The sequence below is a fragment of the Carettochelys insculpta genome, chromosome 1 (genome assembly GCF_033958435.1).
Source record: "Carettochelys insculpta isolate YL-2023 chromosome 1, ASM3395843v1, whole genome shotgun sequence".
In the NCBI taxonomy this organism is placed as follows: domain Eukaryota; kingdom Metazoa; phylum Chordata; order Testudines; family Carettochelyidae; genus Carettochelys; species Carettochelys insculpta.
In genome coordinates this window covers 222,112,005-222,130,414 of record NC_134137.1, presented here as the reverse complement: position 1 = coordinate 222,130,414, position 18,410 = coordinate 222,112,005, and the positions used below count along the sequence as shown (strand labels likewise).

The following is an 18,410-nucleotide window of genomic DNA, read 5'->3' as shown; positions in this document are numbered from 1 at the left end:
AAATCTAATTCTGTGATTTTTTTCAGCTGTCACTACTGAAGAATCAAGTATTTCCTTTGCAATGGAGGACATCTAGTGGCTGTACAGTATACACTTACTACTGTAAATAAATTGTAAAGTACTTAATGCTAATAGTATCAGAGGGGTAGCTGTGTTAGTCTGGATCTGTAACAGCAACGAAGGGTCCTGTGGCACCTTATAGACTAACAGAAAAGTTTTGAGCATGAGCTTTCTTGAGCACAGACTCACTTCAGAAGTGAGGCTGTGCTCAAGAAAGCTCATGCTCAAAACTTTTCTGTTAGTCTATAAGGTGCCACAGGACCCTTCGTTGCTGTTAATGCTAATAGGTGGCTGGAATGGTCTTCAGTACCACTTACATCCCTCCTCTCCCCCCGCAACCCACTGCCTGAGTTTTGTGGGTATCGTTTCCTTCATCGATCTTTATTGGCCAGAACTGTCAAATTTTGCACAGCTCTCTGCAGTACTTTTGTACATTGAAGTCCACATTTAAAACTTTTCCAATAATTCAGCTCATTGCTCCCATTTACATTTGCCATAGAATCTTCCTGGAAATTGCTGCATGCTGTTTTCTTCTGCCATGTATTTCCCCTCTTGTACCATTCATTAATGCCTCTTTCTCATTTGTATTCTAATATTAAAACCCTACTTCTTTATGGACACTTGATTCAGCAGAAAGTTCTGGATTCAAAAAAGCAACAAAGTAATTAATTTGCAATTAATTGTTACTTATTGTGCAACAAAAGTCTTTCTTTCCCCTTTACCATCCATGTTCTGCTCCTTCATACCAGCTGAGGATGAATTTCATGCATATTTCTGTGAATAATCTGACAATTTAATCAATAGATTTTTTTTATGGGGAAAGTGGGCATTTTCCAGACATGCACAGTACTGCAGTCCACCTTTATAATATGACAGCTTCATAACCCAATCCCAGGAGACCTACAAATGTGCATAATGTTGGTTTTCTTTCCTTTCTTTCTTTCTTTCTTTCTTCCTTTCTTTCCAAGCTGCCTATTCATTGCCTGTCTAATGGCTTTTGCATTTTCACACTCTTTTACTTACTTTCACAAAACCTTTACTAAAGTACCTTCTCACAATCTGTATGTGACTGTTCACTGGGTGAAAAGAAAGGGAGCACTTAACAAAGCTTGCTTGAAATTTTACAGAAAGGTTTCCCACTGTCTTAACTCTGAAAAGAGAGGCTGTGCCCCCCCCCACCCCGCCTGCGAGGCATTCTGTGCAGTGACTGTTAGAGAGATGGTGTGTGTGTTTGATTGAGAGAGTGAGTGTGCATATTTTCATCATACTTCAATTTGTTATCTTGGGTTTGCATGAAATTGATAACTTTTCTTGCTTGCCACCCCTCCCTGTATTCCTTTTAACTAAGTAATGTCTATTTTAGATACAGACCCCTTCCCCCAACCAAACCCAAGCTCATATTTTGATTTTGGACTTTTGGCTTAGTGAGAGAGACACCCAAAGGTTGGATCTCAATTCAGTTATCTCTGAGTGGGGGAGGTGCTGCTGGGAGCTGAAGCCAATCCCTATAGTTAATGTGCTTGCCTGGGTGAAATTACTACACATTTATACTACTCGATTTTGTAGGGTACAGGTTGGACCTCCCAGGTCTGGCATTCTTCGGACCTGATTGGTCCTGAATGAGGTGATTTGCTGGCCCAGGCGAGGTCCTCTGCCACCAGCCCACCTCCACTCGATTCCAGCCCCACTACCTCTGGCCTTGATCCTGCCTGCTGCAGCCCTCTGCCTCCAGCCCCACTGCTGGTCACCCTGACTCTGGCCCTGCCGCTGCCACCTGTGGGCTCCAGCCCAATCAGTGGCTCCTCTGCCACTGCCAAGGGTTCTGGCCCTGGCCATGGCCCCTGCTCAAGGTTCCGGCCCAGCCACAGCTCCCCTCCCCACCTCCTAGTACTGGCTGCTTCTAGGAGTGGAGGGGAAGGTGAAGCCAGGCAGGGAGTCTATCTTAACCCCGCTGCCTCACCAAATGGAGTTGCCTGAGGTAAGTGTCCCAGATTTGAACCCCTTGCCTCAGCTCTGTGCCCCACATACTCTAACTCCCACCCGGACTCTGCACCCCCACTACAATGTCCTGCCCTGAGCCCCCTCATGTAGCCCAAACCCCTTATTTCCTATCCCCAAACCAGAGCCCACACCCCCTGTCAGATCCCTCACTTGGTCCCATGCCCCAGCCTGTTGCCTCAATCTGGAGTCCCCTCCCACACTGAACCCCTCATGAAATAAATAAGTTAGCTAAATTTTGATTTTGTTGTATTGAAAATTTATTTGAAAAATTCAGTGTGTTTGGTTAGATTTATAGTTATGTATTTAAAATTAATGTGTGTGTTTGGTGCTGCACGGGATACACAGAAGTCATGTGGCTCTTTTGGTAATACGGGTTGCAACTGTGGCTCCTGGCTGTGAGTACCACTGCTCTAATGCATTTTAAAAACCTCTTCTTATTGCCTTTCTGTCCTTGGCTAAGTATAACTCACTTTGTGCCTTAGCCTTTCTGGTTATGTCCCTACATGCCTGTGCTGTTGTTCTGTCATCCATCTTTGCGATTTGCTCATTTTTCTATTTTTTATTATTTCTTTTATTATTTTCAGGCCTCTTACAGACCCATATTGCTTCTTACAGTTCTTCCCATCATTCTTTTGAATTGGGATAATTTGCAGTTGTGTATTTGGGCCAAATCTCTTCAATTCCCTTTTCCCCATTAGGTTTCTTTCCATGGAACTTTTCCCGCCAGTTCTCTGAGATTGCTGAAGTCTGCTTTTTTGAAGTCCATTGCTCGTCTCGTGGCTTTATTGTCTTTAATCCTGGCATCCGTCATTTTATAATCACGCCACCTGAACTGGCTGAGATCTTCAGATTCACTATCAATACCTCCCTATTCGTCAGGATCAAGTTTAAAATGGCTGCCTTCCTATTTACTTCCATCTCTTTCTGAAACAAAAAGGTGTTCCCAATACATGCCAAGAACTTCTGGGCAATGTTCTGTTTTGCCATATTACATTTCAAACAGATGTCAAACAGATTACAGCCAGGTCTCGTGTTTCGTATATTCGTATTGCTTCTTCTAGAATGCCTCATCCACCTCCTCTTCCTCATTAGTCATTTATAGTAGACCTCTCCCACAACATCATTCTTATTTTTTACCTGTTTTACCTTTACTCTGAAACTTTCAGTTGGTCTGCGTCTGACCTCCTTTTTGATCTCAGAACAAGTACGTATTGTGGTAGGGCTAGCCTCATTCCTGGACTCCAGCCCTCTGTTCAGTCCACTAGCCCCATGGCCAGGACATCGTTGCCCTTCTTGAGACGGGGAGGATGGTGGACTGAGGGGAACCCGAGCCCTACCCCCTCGTTCCCGGTTCCAGCCCAGGGACCCTGTGTGGCTGCTACTGGTGGGGAAAGGGCTGCCCTCGCAATGGACACAGCAGCTCCTCTCCCTGGACCACTTCCTCAGACGATTCCCCCGTACCTCCTCCAGGTAATGGCAGCAGCAGCAGTGCATTCCCTCTCCTGAATCAGCTCCCCTTGTGTGATCCGTCCATTCTGGCTTCCTGCCAAATCTCAGAGAGCCTGGGTAGGGACCTTAGCCCCTTGCTACTGAGTGAGTACTCCTCCCCTCTTCTGCTGTCTCTAAAAACTCCCCTTGTATCTCTCCTCTATCACCCTCCTCTCCCACTGGGCAAAGTGTTCTTTTGAAGGCAGTCTTAAGTGGGACCACCTGGCCCCAATTGACCCAGGTCAGCTTCCTCCCCAGCTGCTCACACTCTGCTTGTTTGCCAGCCCTGCTTTTCCCTCTTGTATTCACCCTCCTGGTTTTACCTTGTCACAATATATTCTTGATGGGTAATGGAACACCTTCTGCTGTTTGTCCCATTTATACTTCCTGAACAAGCTGTAACCTTCTCTTCCAAGGACTGATTAGAGCACAGATACAGAATTCCCCTTTCTCTATAGGTTAGGGCTTGGGAGTGCTAAAGGAACATATGAGCAAAACTTGCCTGCTGCTCAAGTTGTATCTTGTCTCTGAATAAACGGTAGGCTTTGGTCTCCAGGGTTGTCAATCCAGTAACGTTCACTAGAGCTAAATTTTTCTGAAATAATGTTGAACTGAAGTATCTCTTCCTATGAATCTGTTCGCAAAAGTCCAATTTCCAAAATGGTGTGGGCTGCAGAGGTGCATCAAAAGGAGAAGGAACTCTCAGAAACTCTAAAAACTAAACCATATATCTATAGAATCAACCTGGCGGTTCTGGGATATTCCAGTGCTCCAGCGTTGTTCAGCAAATTGCAGGTGGTAATGTTTTGCTGCCTTTCTTTAAAATGAGAATAACAATGATCAAATGCTCTTTATGCCAGACTAGAGGATTTACCCGGTGTTGCTCAGGTCCTTAACTCAAATAAATTTGAATGTTCTTAATTTAAATCATTGCTCTGGGGTGAGGCTGGGGACAAGGGGTTCACTATACATGCTGCTCCGGGAAGGGAGGATGACCCCAAACCCCTCTCACCACAGTAGCTTGGGGCTAGATTAGAAGCGCCTGTACATGGCCGCTGAAGCAGTCACAGGCAGGGAAGGAGTGCATGTCCCTAAGGTGGGGAACAAACACGCTCTGAAATATATAGTAGATAGCTATCCCTTCCTCCACCCTTGCCCCTGCTAGCCCAATGAGGTTATAGCTGTCCCAGTTGATATCTCTGGCACCTTGCTGCTCACCTCTGGTCATTTGGCAGTATAACTGTGCCTCCTACCAACCTCCTCGCTTTTCATTTAATGAGAAATAATCAAATACTAGGCACATCCCATTGTCCTGGCACAACCAAATCCTTAACTTGATTGAAGTTATGATAAGAGGAAGTGGAATGCTGAATTTGGGAGTCCTAGCTCTTACTGTTTAGGAAGAGTTCTTGAACACACACACACACACACACACACACACACACACACACACACAGAGTTTCTAAAAGTTATAGTAGATTTAGAAGAACATTATCAGGTTAAAAATCATATATTCAAAAATTTAAAATCCTTACATATGTTATTAGTATGACCTTGAATGCTGTTTATTTTCTATATATTTATTCTTAATAAAAATAAACATCTGTTTTACTGGTTTGATAGTCAGTTTCACTTTCAGTTTCTTGCTTACTATCATTTGATGTAATTGAGTGTGGGTTGCAGACAGGATGGGAATGTTTCTGATGGAATGTTCCCAAACATACTAACTAACATTTTCATTGGTCTTGGATCTTAGGACTCACATACTGTGTGTGAGAGATCATTAATAAGGTTCTTATTTATTTAGCCTTTAGTGTCTGATGAGTACTTCTTGAGTACATGAGAAGATACAGCTCTGCCTCCAGATTCTTTTAATCTAAACCAGTGTTTCTCAAACTTTGCAGGTTACTGTACCTCTCAGGTGTCTTATTTGTCTTGCATATGCCAAGTTTCACATCACTTAAAAACAACTTCCTTAGAAAGTAGACACAAAAATACAGAAGTGTCGTAGAATGTTATTACTGAAAAAAGTTCTTTCTCCTAGATAATAAATAACAAATACTATTGGAATACAAATTGTGTACTTACGTTCCAGTGTATCATCAAGGTCTGTATGAATTTTTAATTTGTACTGACTTTGCTAGTGCTTTTTATGTGGTCTGTTGTAAAACTAGGCAAATCCACAATGGATTGATATTCCCCCGGAAGACCTCTGCATGCCCCCAGGGGTCCTCACACCCCGATTGAGAACCACTGGTCTAAACAGATGGGATGGGGCAAGGGAAGCAATATTAAAGCAAAAAATCTTGGTAGAGCAAAAGATGTGAACTGAGAGATTAAATAGTCATTTTCAGCCAGCTGTAGAAGCAGTTACAGGTAAATAAGAAGGTCAGTTAGATTCTGTATGTGAACGTGTGGATGCTTTTCTAGGCCTTCTCCGAACTATCCAGCCAAGCTGATGAAGGTTTTCTTGAGGACAGGCATTTTGTCCTGGTTCCTTTTACTTCCCATTTCAAGTCAGGCAATAAATACCTTCAGGACAGCATTTGTCTGGACATGACAGCAGTTCTAGTCTCAATCAGTGGGGTTTTAGAACCCCCACGGTGCAGTGAAAATAGGGGAGAAAATTTAATAAAATTTTAAAAAATGGAGATACACATCTCATAGAACATTTTGTTAAAATCTATTTTGCTCTAGATCCCTAAATGGCCCCCTCAAGGATTAAACTCACAACCCTGGGTTTAGCCGGTTCATGCATTGAGCTAGTCCTCCCCAGTGGATCACCTTTTATTTATCATCAATGTTTAGTTTAATTTTGAATGGCCAAACCCCAGATTCACATACAGCTGGAACTTTGGGAAGGTTTCCGATCCCAGCCATGGTCCAGAGTTAGATTTTTTGCAGACGGCTGCCGTCTTTATTTAGTGCTGAATGACAAAACTCACACTCCAACTATGCCATAACTTTGGGCATTTCAAAATCCAGATCTAGATAGAAGGCCAGATATTTTTTTCTTTTATACTACAGTCACATTGCATTGCCAGTGTTGTGTACAGGTCATTACTGTGAAAACGTGACACTTAGGCCGTGTCTACACTAGCCCCAAACTTCAAAATGGCCATGCAAATGGCCATTTTGAAGTTTACTAATAAAGTGCTGAAATGCATATTCAGCACTTCATTAGCATGCGGGTGGCAGCGGCACTTTGAAATTGACGTGCTTCGCCGCCACGTGGCACGTCCCAACGGGGCTCCTTTTCGAAAGGACCCTGCCTACTTCGAAGTCCCCTTATTCCCATCTGCTCATGGGAATTCTCATTTCTTATTCTCATCTCATCTCTTATTCTCATCTGCTCATGACTTTGAAGTAGGCGGGGTCCTTTCGAAAAGGAGCCCCGTCGGGACGAGCCGCGTGGCGGCGAGGCGTGTCAATTTCGAAGTGCCGTGGCCACCCGCATGCTAATGAAGCGCTTAATATGTATTTCAGCGCTTCATTAGTAAACTTCGAAATGGCCATTTGCATGGCCATTTCGAAGTTTGGGGCTAGTGTAGACATGGCCTTAGTGACTTGTCTAGTTTTGCCTGAAGATTCAAGGCACGGGTCTCTGCTTATCCATGCCAGAAAGATCCTGTTAAATCCTTTTTCTGAGCAGTTTGTCTCCATACGTGGATGTGATGCCTTGCGTTCAGTGCCCCGTTATGGTATCTCTAAGATTTCCTCTGTGGTGTTAAGCCAGTGGGCAAATGTTTTAGCCACTATCTCAGCTGTGGGCACTCAAAGGGCAAGCTCTGATCTGTCCCTGTTTTGTCTCATCCGTTGCTACAGGTAACATCAGTTGCAAGGGGATGACAGAGCGCATTCACAGCATCAACCTTCACAACTTCAGCAATTCTGTGCTCGAGACCCTCAACGAGCAGCGCAACCGTGGCCACTTCTGTGACGTGACGGTCCGCATCCACGGGAGCATGCTACGCGCCCACCGCTGCGTGCTGGCGGCTGGCAGCCCCTTTTTCCAGGACAAGCTGCTGCTGGGGTACAGCGACATCGAGATCCCCTCAGTGGTGTCAGTCCAGTCTGTGCAAAAGCTCATTGACTTCATGTACAGTGGGGTGCTGCGGGTTTCACAGTCAGAGGCTCTGCAGATCCTCACAGCTGCCAGCATCCTGCAGATCAAGACTGTGATTGACGAGTGCACAAGGATCGTCTCACAGAATGTGGGAGAGGTCTACCCAGTGATTCAGGACTCTGGGCAGGAGACGCCCAGGGGGACCCCAGAATCGGGTACCTCCGGGCAGAGCAGCGACACGGAGTCTGGCTATCTGCAGAGCCACTCACAGCACAGTGTGGACAGGATCTATTCAGCTCTCTACGCCTGTTCCATGCAGAATGGCAGTGGGGAGCGGTCCTTCTACAGTGGGGCAGTGGTCAGTCACCATGAAACAGCACTGGGGCTCCCCAGAGACCATCACATGGAAGACCCCAGCTGGATTACACGGATCCACGAGCGCTCACAGCAGATGGAGCGGTACCTCTCCACCACTCCAGAGACCACACACTGCCGCAAGCAGCCGCGCCCTGTCCGGATCCAGACTCTGGTGGGCAACATCCACATCAAACAGGAGATGGAGGATGACTATGACTACTACAGCCAGCAGAGGGTGCAAATCTTGGAGCGTAATGAGTCTGAGGAGTGCGCTGAGGACACTGACCAAGCGGAAGGCACTGAGAGTGAGCCTAAGGGGGAGAGTTTTGACTCTGGAGTCAGTTCTTCCATTGGGACTGAGCCTGACTCCATGGAGCAGCCGTTCACGGCTAACCTGGGCCGAGAGGGCCAGCAGGAACCTTCCCAAGCAGAGCAAAATGAAGTCGCTGCCGAAGGCATGCAGACCCAGCCGCAGCACCTAGATGCCAATGCTTCCTCGCCCGAGAGAAGCAATGATGTTGAAATGGACAGCAAATTGCTCACTGTCAGTAACAGCAGCGAGAAGGGGGCTGTGCAGCCTTCTGTCAGCACAACTGTTGCCCAACCATTGCCAAGCACCCAGCTCTATTTACGCCAGACAGAAACCCTCACCAGCAATCTGAGGATGCCACTGACCCTGACCAGCAACACGCAGGTCATTGGCACAGCTGGCAACACTTACCTGCCCGCCCTCTTCACCACACAGTCTGCTGGCAGCGGCCCAAAGCCTTTCCTTTTCAGCCTGCCCCAACCCTTAGCTGGCCAGCAGACCCAGTTTGTGACAGTGTCCCAGCCTGGCCTGTCAACCTTTACTGCCCAGCTGCCAGCCCCACAGCCCTTGGCCCCGTCTGCAGGCCACAGCACAGCAGGTGGGCAGGGTGAGAAAAAGCCTTATGAGTGCACTCTCTGCAACAAGACTTTCACCGCCAAACAGAACTACGTCAAGCACATGTTTGTACACACAGGTGAGTGCGTGGCCACCAGTCTTGTAAGGGAGTCCAGGCACAGAGCTTTACAACTATGCAGCTGCTTGTAACAGATATTCTGTTTCCCAGTGTGCCAGGCCCTAATGTAGAAATGAGACATCCGTAAGGCTTCACTGTTATCGCTGGCCACTGTTACTATTGAAGAACCATTACATTTATTAAGCCCGATGGCAATGATGAGAATATAACTAGTGTGCACCACAACATGGGATGGTAAAGTGCCGGGTGCCTGATCTGTCAGCCTTTACTCATGTAGGAGTCCAGTTGAAGTCAGTGAATGAGTAAGGGTCTTGGGACAGGCTGCCAGTTAAGTCTCTAGATGGTCCCATCAGGGATCTAAGGGCGTCAAGGATGCAGGGAAGGAAACTCTTCCTCTATACCGTGAAACATATCTTAAGTGATTATCCAAGGAAATAATCAGCACGTGTTGTTTAGTGCCAGTTGATCTTTGATTAAAGGTCAAACAAAATGCCATTGGAAATTATCTGAGAAATCTTTAACAAAGAGATTAAAGGCAGAATTTGTCTGTTGGAGGAAGGGTCATTATTATTGGGTCATTCACTGATGTGCTCGGACTGCTTGGTGCTGGTGTGAGATTCCGTCGGTTGCATTACTCATGGATGATGAAGCCATCGCTGAGTTTATGTAGGTCAGCCTAAATAAGCACCAAAATAACCTTTCAAAAATTGCCTATAACAGCTTATGTATTCAGAATTTATCTACTTCAAAGGCTTCTGTCTTGGCACCTTGTAGGGTTAGAAGCAAATGGCTTGTGTCCGTTTCGGAAAATGGGTATCTATACTTCCCATTAGGATACTCCCTTTTCAAGTCCCATAGAGTCTTGAGTCTTCAAAGCAGTGACATTTCTTGTATAGAAAAGCTTGTCCATGGTTCAAGGCTGAATCCTGGCTCTCAGACAGTTAGGATTCTAAGGGGAATTCCACTTACGAAAAGAGAAGGAAGAAATATTTACCTAGCAGTTACCAACAAAACAGGTTATCTGTGAGCACTGAAACAGTAGAATAATATAGATGCGATGGAAAATGGCCAGGGTGCAGGAGAGGTAGTCACAGGGGAGGGAGACATGTCTCTCATGCCTCTCCAATTTCTCACATAGATATTGCTTCCACACAGCTGACATATATAAAATAGTGGATACCTATTTTAATCATATTTATATGTAATTAACACTTAGATGCTATTGGTGGCCCCATGCATTCTGTGTCTATAAAGCTGCAAAATAGCTGGAGAAGAACAAAAGCTCATAATAAGTATAAACCCTTTTCTGCCCACTCCAATTAAACTATCTTTTCTGAGGCTGAGTTTGAGACATATACTGTACTCTCACAGCACAAGGAACAAATGAAATGTTGCTAGTGACATGTTTCTGATTGTGCACATTGACATTAGGCTATGCCATCCTAGAGTTTAAATTAACCAACACATATACTTTGAGAGAGAAGAAAAGTGAATAATCTCCAGGAGTTAGGAAATTGTGAGTGACCAAAGGAAAATGCATTTACAATGCACAAAATGTGACAGCAGGGTCTTGGAATGATGAATTAAAACTCTTAAATACCCCAAATATTATTTAAAAAATAAAATTGAGTTATGTTTTTGGTGTAGCATTTAGGGACTTAGAGAGACAAATGTGTAGTGAATAAAGTGCCTGAGAGTAAGATATATGAGGTTAGGAATTGTCTCCCAAAGTAACAGATGGAACATCATGTGGGACAATTGAAGCTCATCTGGACAAATCTGTCGCATATACTGAACTGAGTGATGCCATCAGTTGCAGTCTTCTGGTCACTTCATTGCCTGGGTCAAAATGAGGGCTGATTTAGACCTGCTGTAGGGAACAATCTTAGTTTGGCTGTGGGTGGAAAATACACTGAAATATGGTCATGTCCACATCAGTTCCAGTTAGGTGTGTGCTGCTGCATGTACATCAGAAACTCACTATCACCACCACCACCACCAGCATCTTCTGGATCAGCCAGGGAGCCCCCTGCAGTGGTGACAGTGGTACAGTACTACATATGACCCTGCTGACCTGCCCTTTCCTCGGTTCCTTTTAACCACCTGTGGCAGCTTTGGAACGCTGTTCACCTGCTGTGCCAGTATGCCCTAACCTAGTGTAAACTTGTTTGCTGCTTGTTCTTCTGTTTCTCAGGTGTTAGTCATTGTAGATGGTTTTAGGTGGTTACTACTGCCTGCCTTGGGCAGTGTATTGTGCCACAAGCCCAAGGGTTTAAGGCTTTCAGTTCCTGCCTTAAACCTATGCCTAAGAGTGACCCCAAAGACTCCTGTCTCCACTATCTGGGGAAAGACCATCCAGCTGATCATTGCAAAATTTGCAAGTGATTTAATCCAAAAACAAAGAGAGAGACTTTTGCTTGAGGCAGCTGTTGATGAAGGCAGCTCTCAAGCCAACAGCACCCAATCATCCAGGCCTGAGCTCCTTCCCAGCAACTAAGAGGCACAAGAGGAATGGTAGAGGGCGTTCCCTTTTAGAGCTTCTAAAAGCTAAACCCACCAGCACTGGGTGGCTGCCCCATACACTGCAAAATGGTGGAGCTGGTTGAGCCTTCAACACTTGATACCTTTGAGGCTGCCAAGCTTATGGCACCTCAGCCATAGCTGGAGTTACCAAGACCTCCAGCACCACCGAGACCATTTGCTTTGCCAGAAAAGCATGTGATGATGATGAGACACTCTTCTTTTCTAATCAGCACTGGGCACGCTACCAATCTGCTTCACCAAAGTCTGGACACCACTACCCAGCACAGGTAGTGCCACAGGAGTTCGTGGCGCCAAAGCAAGAGTCTACTCCCTCCTTGGCTCCCCAGCATGAGCCCTAACCTGCTGGGGAACCAGGGAGAGAAGCTGGTTCCACAGCTGCTGGCACTGAGGCTTGACGCTTGTTGCTTTGGATGCCAAGATATGACGCCCCACCCTCCTCGACTATATGACACCAGCACTGGTATCATTTCTTACTGAGTTTGGAGGTGTGGCACCCTTCACTGGTACCAGCATCCTCCAGAGTGGCTCTGACACCCAGAGAAGGGTACCATTTTAGATTGTGCAGAGGGCACAGGTCCTTTCCCCTCTCCTCCCAGCACTAGGCATGCTCCTCCTCAACTTGGTATTGGCCTCTTGCACAGGGCTCATTGGCACCACTGTGGTCTCCTTCAGCATCATTGCCTGAGAGGGGAATCCTTCCATTCTAAGGGGTCAGGTACAGAGACAACAACTGTGTTGTGGCAACTTCAGTGGCCTCCACCACCTTAGTAGCTTTTTTTAAACCTCTCCAGGGAGTAAACATTCCATTAAAAACAGTAAAAACCCTCTCCATTTGGCAGACCTCAGCCTCCATCCCTCTGGCAATGATGGGGGTGGAGAGGAAATACCACATGCCCTCTAAGGGCTATGAATCTCTCTACTCACACCCTCCTTGTTGCTCACGGGTGGTCTCAGCAATCGACAAGCTGGAGTGTCAAGCTCACAAACTCCAGCATCCAAAGCCAAAGAGGCCAAATACAGGGACAACTTTGGCATACACGTGTAGAGAGCCAGAGGTTTGCAGCCAAGGATAGGAAACTAGAAAGCCATCCATATCAGGTAAAGTTTCAACACATGGGATGCCACACAAAAACGTAAAGAGCTTCTGCCACTGCACTCTTGTGCAGGCTTTATTGTTCTTGTGGAGAAGGGAAAGACCATGGCAAGGATGGCTCTTCAGGCCTCCTCAGATTCCACCAGTTCTGTGGCCCGCTCCATTTCAACAGGCATAGTCATGCACAGGTCGACATAGCTTCAATCCTCGGGCCTCCTTGTCATAGGTTCAACATACACTGCAGCACCTCCCATTTGAAGGCTTGAGGCTGTTCTCTGAGCAGACTGACTCTAGGCTGCACAGCTTGAAAGGACGCTAGAGTCACCGTGCGCTCCTTAAGGATGCACACCCCAGCCACTCAACAGAGACCATTCTTTCTCCATCAGGAGCAACAAAAGCAACATAAGCACCAGTACCAGTCATGTCCCTGTCAAGATTCCTATTGATGTAGGGGGCAGAAATAGCAGGCACAGGACTTCTTCATCAGGCCAGACACACGGCCCCTTGAAGTCTCAGGCCCATTCTGGACCTTCATGGTCTTAAGTTTTTGATACAGCTAAAATTCCATATGCTTTCATTCAGTTGTGTTGTCCCTTTGCTGGATCCAGGGGACTGATATGCAGCCCTTGATATGCTGAACACCTTCTTTCACATCACCATTCAGCAGTCACACAGGCACTTTCTCTGCTTTGTGGTAAGTCAAGTGCACTGCCAGTTTGTGGTGCTTCCCTTTGGCCTGTCCAGAGCCCCCGCATGTTCGCAAAGTGCATGGCCATGGCAGCTGCGTTTCTTCACAAAAAGAGGCTGAAGGTGTACCCTTATCTTGACGATTAGTTGCTGAGAGGCTGCTCCAGAAAACACATGGAGTATCATGTCTGCCTCTCAGGAGTGCTTTCCAAAGGTTGGACATTCTGCTCAACTTGGAAAATCAATGCTCATCCCTACCCAAAGGACAGAGTTCATAGGGATGGTCCTGAACTCAACTGCAGTAAGAGCTTTTCTACTTACATCGAGGTATCAGATCATCGCTTGACTCATCCAGTCTCTAGGGTGTTTTCTCATGACCAGAGTCTCCTCAGTCACATGTGGCATAAATGTACATAGTTGCACATGCCAGGCTGATGCTGAGGCCGCCGCAGGTGTGGCTATCATCAGCCTACCATGCTGGCCTGGACAGCCTGGATCTAGTCTTGACTATGCCTTCACTCATCGTTCAGATCCTTTGATGGTGGGGAGACCCCTGGTCACGTGTGTAGCTGCCCCCTTTTGCACTCCCCAGCCTGAGATGGCGCTACTCTTGGCTGACTCAGACCTTGGCTGGGGGCACTCCTGAAGGCTGCACACTCAGGACAAGTGGTTGGACAATGAGCTCCTTCTCCACATCCGTGTAAAGGAGTTCAGGATGGTCCATTTGCCCATCATTCCTTTCATGCCACAATACAAAGTCATAATGGGCCAGTTCTGATGGACAGTACTACCACCGTGTTCTGTATCAACAAGTAGAAAGGAGTGACTTCATCATCACTATGTCAAGAAACTCTCTTCCTCTGGAGTTTTGCATAGCCTTCTCCAGACACCTGGAGGCTTCTTATCTTCCAGGGGTCCAGAATGTAGTCGTAGACCACCTCAGCAGGTCATTTCTCAGCCATCAGTGGTCAATGAGGGGTGATGTCCTCCAACACCTCCTCCATCATTGGGGATTTCCTCAGGTTGATCTGTTCGCAATGGAGAATAACAAGAAATGACTCCTCTTTTGCTCATTCCACAGCCACAGATCAAGGTCCCTGTTGGATTTGTTCAAGCTGTCCTGGAAGGATCAGATAATGTGTGCATTTCCCCCATTCCCTTGATCCATAATGTTATCCTCTAGATCCACAGGGACCAAGGTCAAGATGGTCCTGCTGGCTCTGGCTTGGCCATGCCAGCATTGGTATATGGCTCACCTGGAGTTATCGGTAGACTTCCCCCATAGAGTTTTCTCTCTACCTAGATCTGATCATGCTGGACAGCAGGTGCCTCTTTTACCCAGACCTCCAGTTTCTACACAACTTGGCCTGGAAACTCCATGGCTGAATATTGAAAAGCTCAAATACCCGAACCAGGTTCAGCGAGTTCTCTTAGGCAGTAAGAGACCATCCACTAGAGCCACTTACCTTGGTAAGTGGAAGAGTTTCTCATGTTGGTGCACTGAACCAACACATGGCCCCTACTCAGGCATATATCCCCCTCATCTTGAATTACCTGCTTCACCAGATAAAGCAAGGATTAACCTTTTCATCTGTCAGAGTCCACATAGTGGCATTTTAGTGTTTTACCTTGGGGAAGGTGCTCGGTCAGTTTTTGTAAATCCCATGGTCGTGCACTTCCTCAAAGGATTAGAAAGGACCCCAGGAGGCAACCTGTCCTTTCATGAGATCTAAATTTGGTCCTTTGTAGGCTAATGCACCTGCACTTTGATCCCGCCACTTGCTTGCTCCTCTACCTCTCGTTGAAGGTTGCTTTTCTAGTGGCAATTACGTCTGCCAGAACAGTATCAGAACTAAAAACACTCGCATCCAAGTCCTCTTTTATAAGCATAAAGTGCAGCTCAGGACTCACCCAGCCTTCTTTCCCAAAGTGGTCTCTCAGTTCCACCTCGGACGTTTTTCTCCCTGACATTTTCTCCAACAGCTTCTTCACTCATTGTTTGTTCATAGGGTACTCGCCTTTTACATCGAGGATACAAAACCTTTCAGGAAGTCATCCCAACTTTTTGTGGCAGTCACAGACTGCAGGAAGGGCCTACCTGTCTCTTCCAAATGCATTTTCTCATGGATTATGAACTGCACTCATAAATGTTCTGAGTTAGCTGGCACCCTTGCACCGGCAATTACTGCCCATTCCATAGGGCCATAACCTCCTCCACAGCTTTCTTAGCCCAGGTCCCTATTTGAGACATATACAGGTGGCCATCTGGTCCTCTGTCCTTACCTTTACAGCCCATTATGCCATCAGTCAACAGACATGAAAAGATGCTGTTGTAGGTCAGATGGTCCTGCAATACCTCCAACCCCAGTTCTTGGGAATACACTGGAAGTCACCTAATTGGAATCAATGTGAACAAGCACTCAAAAAGAAACAGTTACTAACCTTTTCATTGAATCATAGAATCATAGAACAATAGAGCTGGAAGAGACCTGAAAAAGCCGTCGAGTCCAGCCCCCTGCTCTAAGCAGGATCAGCCCCACCAGGGCTTTGTCAAGCTGAGACTTAAACACCTCCAGGGATGGAGACTCCACTACTTCCATGAGTAGACCATTCCCATGCTTCACCACCCTCCTACTGAAAAAGTTTTTCCTAATGTTCAACCTGGACCTTTCCAACTGCAACTTGAGACCATTGTTCCATGTTCTGCCATCTGTGACCACAGAGGACAGCCTCTCTTCAGCCTCTTTGCAGCCTCCATTCAGTAAGTTGAAGGCTGTTATCAAGTCCCCCTTCAGTCTTCTGTTCTGCAGACTAAACAGTCCCAATCCCTCAACTTTTCTTCATAAGTCATATGCTCCAGCCCCCTAATTATTTTGGTCACCCTCCGCTGGACCCTCTCCAGTGTATCCACATCCTTCCTATAATTGGGGGCCCAGAAATGGACAGAGTACTCCAGATGTGGCCTCCCCAAAGCTGAATAAAGAGGAATAATCACTTCTCTGGATCTACTGGCAACGCTCCTCTTGATGCAACCTAATATGCCTTTAGCTTTCTTGGCTACAACGGCAGACTGTTGACTCATGTCCTTCTTCTCGTCCACTACAACTCATTTCTGCAAAACTACTACCAAGCCAGTCGGACCCCAGCCTGTAACAATGCTTGGGATTCTTCCGGCCCAAGTGCAGGACTCTGCACATGTCCTTATTGAACATCATCAGATTTCTTGCAGCCCAGTCAGTCTGGACCCTGTCCTTACCCTCCAGCGTATCTACCTCTCCCCCCACTTTAGTGTCATCCGCAAACTTGCTGAGGGTGCAATCCAACCCCTCATCCAGGTCATTGATAAATATGTTGAACAGAACAGGACCCAGAACCGAACCTCGGGGCACTAGAAACCGACCGCCATCCCAACATCGAGCCGTTGATCATTACCGCCTGGGCCGGACCATCTAGCCAGCTTTCTAGCCATCTTACCGTCCATTTATCCAATCCACATTCCTTTAACTTGCCGACAAGGATATTGTGGGAGACCATATCAAAAGCTTTGCTAAAGTCCAGATAAGTCACATCCATTGATTTTCCCCTATCCACAGTGCTCGTTATCTCATCATAGAAACTAATCAGATTGGTCAGGCATGACGTGCCCTTCATGAATCCATGCTGACTATTCCTGATCACTCTCGCCTCCTCCAAGTGCCTCAAAGTGACTTCCTTGAGGAGCCCCTCCATGATTTTTCCAGGGACTGATGTAAGACTGACTCTTTTGTAAGAGAGATGTCTTGTTCACATTCATTCTGATACCCACACCTTCCCCACTGTTGGAGTACCTGGCAAGAATGAACCAAGGGACAGGCAGGTCAGCAAGGTCCTACATAGTTCAGAGTATTGGCACCAATCCAGAGAGCTCCCTGGCTGACCCAACAGATACTGCTAGGAGAAAAAATTTGTAATGTTCAGGCAAGTGGCACGCACAAACCTAGTGGGAATGGACATGACCAACGCATCTTGAGGAACAATGGTTGCGAAAGGTTAATAACCCCCTTTTTGCAGGGGGGGCAGGTGTCATTGAAATGACAGTCACCCAGTGTAACTCTTGTGTTTGTCATGCTGGAGCCCTAGCCATTATATCAGCCTTTATGTGGCTGAGCCATGCATTTTTATCCTTTGTAATATCCTTCGTAATTATCTGCCACAAATATCCTTTGTAATTATCCCTGTAAATTGTTTAGTCTCCTCATTTGACCACATCAAGGAACAAGAAATATAAACCTCTTATGAAATAATAATTCTTTGTCCTTCTTTAGCATCTTCCATATGAGACTCTCAAAGCACTTTACAAACACTAATGTACTAAGGGTCACAGCTGCCATGTGAGGTAGGTTCATGGCAGTATCATTATCCCCATCCAACATTTACAGGTAGAGAAATTGAGGCATGGAGAGGTGAAGTCACTTGACCAAGGACAGTCAGAAGGTGAGTGCTAGAAAACCAAGAAAGAAATGCACTTTCTAATTCTCTTGAGCTCAAAGAGCAAGTGTAGATGAGTGATCAGAACAAGGAGCTAAAAGATATTTGGGTTGTCTTCCTGATTCTGCAGTGATTTGCTGTGTGACCTTGGATGAGTCATTAAGGTCCAGATTTTAAAATATATTTTGGCATTACTGTACTCATTGATGCAACGTCATACAGATTTAGGAGCCTGCATTTCATTTCTAAGGGGATTTAGGGGCACTTAGGAACCAAAATCCCATTAACGGTAAAATTTAGATTTCTAAATTCCTAAACCACTTCTGAAAATGGGATATCATCTCCTGAGTCAGGCATTGCTATTCTGAGCACAGCAGTGCCTAAATACCTTAACAAACCTGATTGGATCTCTTTCACCATCTATTTAATTGAGGATAATGATTGTCCCTTTTATAAAGATCTGTGAGATTTATGGATGAAAACTACTCTTTATGTCCCAAGTTCTGCGTTGTTATTAACAGGGCCATTCTTCCTCCCCCAGATCATGTCTGCAGAGAGTCCAGAAAGACCTGGAACTAGCCTGTTCCAGAGAGCCTCACTGAACTGAGTTTAATTTGCTTAAAAAAAAAAAATTGTCCGTTTG

The 18,410-nt window shown here is 46.1% G+C and overlaps 1 protein-coding gene across 14 annotated transcripts in view; it reads left to right on the top strand.

Moving 5' to 3' along the window:
- The window catches only part of ZBTB20 (zinc finger and BTB domain containing 20), a 750,151-nt gene that overhangs the window by 704,925 nt on the left and 26,816 nt on the right, over window positions 1-18,410 (top strand). For all 14 annotated transcript variants that reach the window (XM_075000257.1, XM_075000328.1, XM_075000320.1 and 11 more), the window contains one exon: window positions 7,375-8,976. In XM_075000257.1, the coding sequence (XP_074856358.1) occupies window positions 7,395-8,976 (1,582 nt within the window). In that variant the 5' untranslated portion in view covers window positions 7,375-7,394. The remainder of the gene's footprint in view (window positions 1-7,374; window positions 8,977-18,410) is intronic.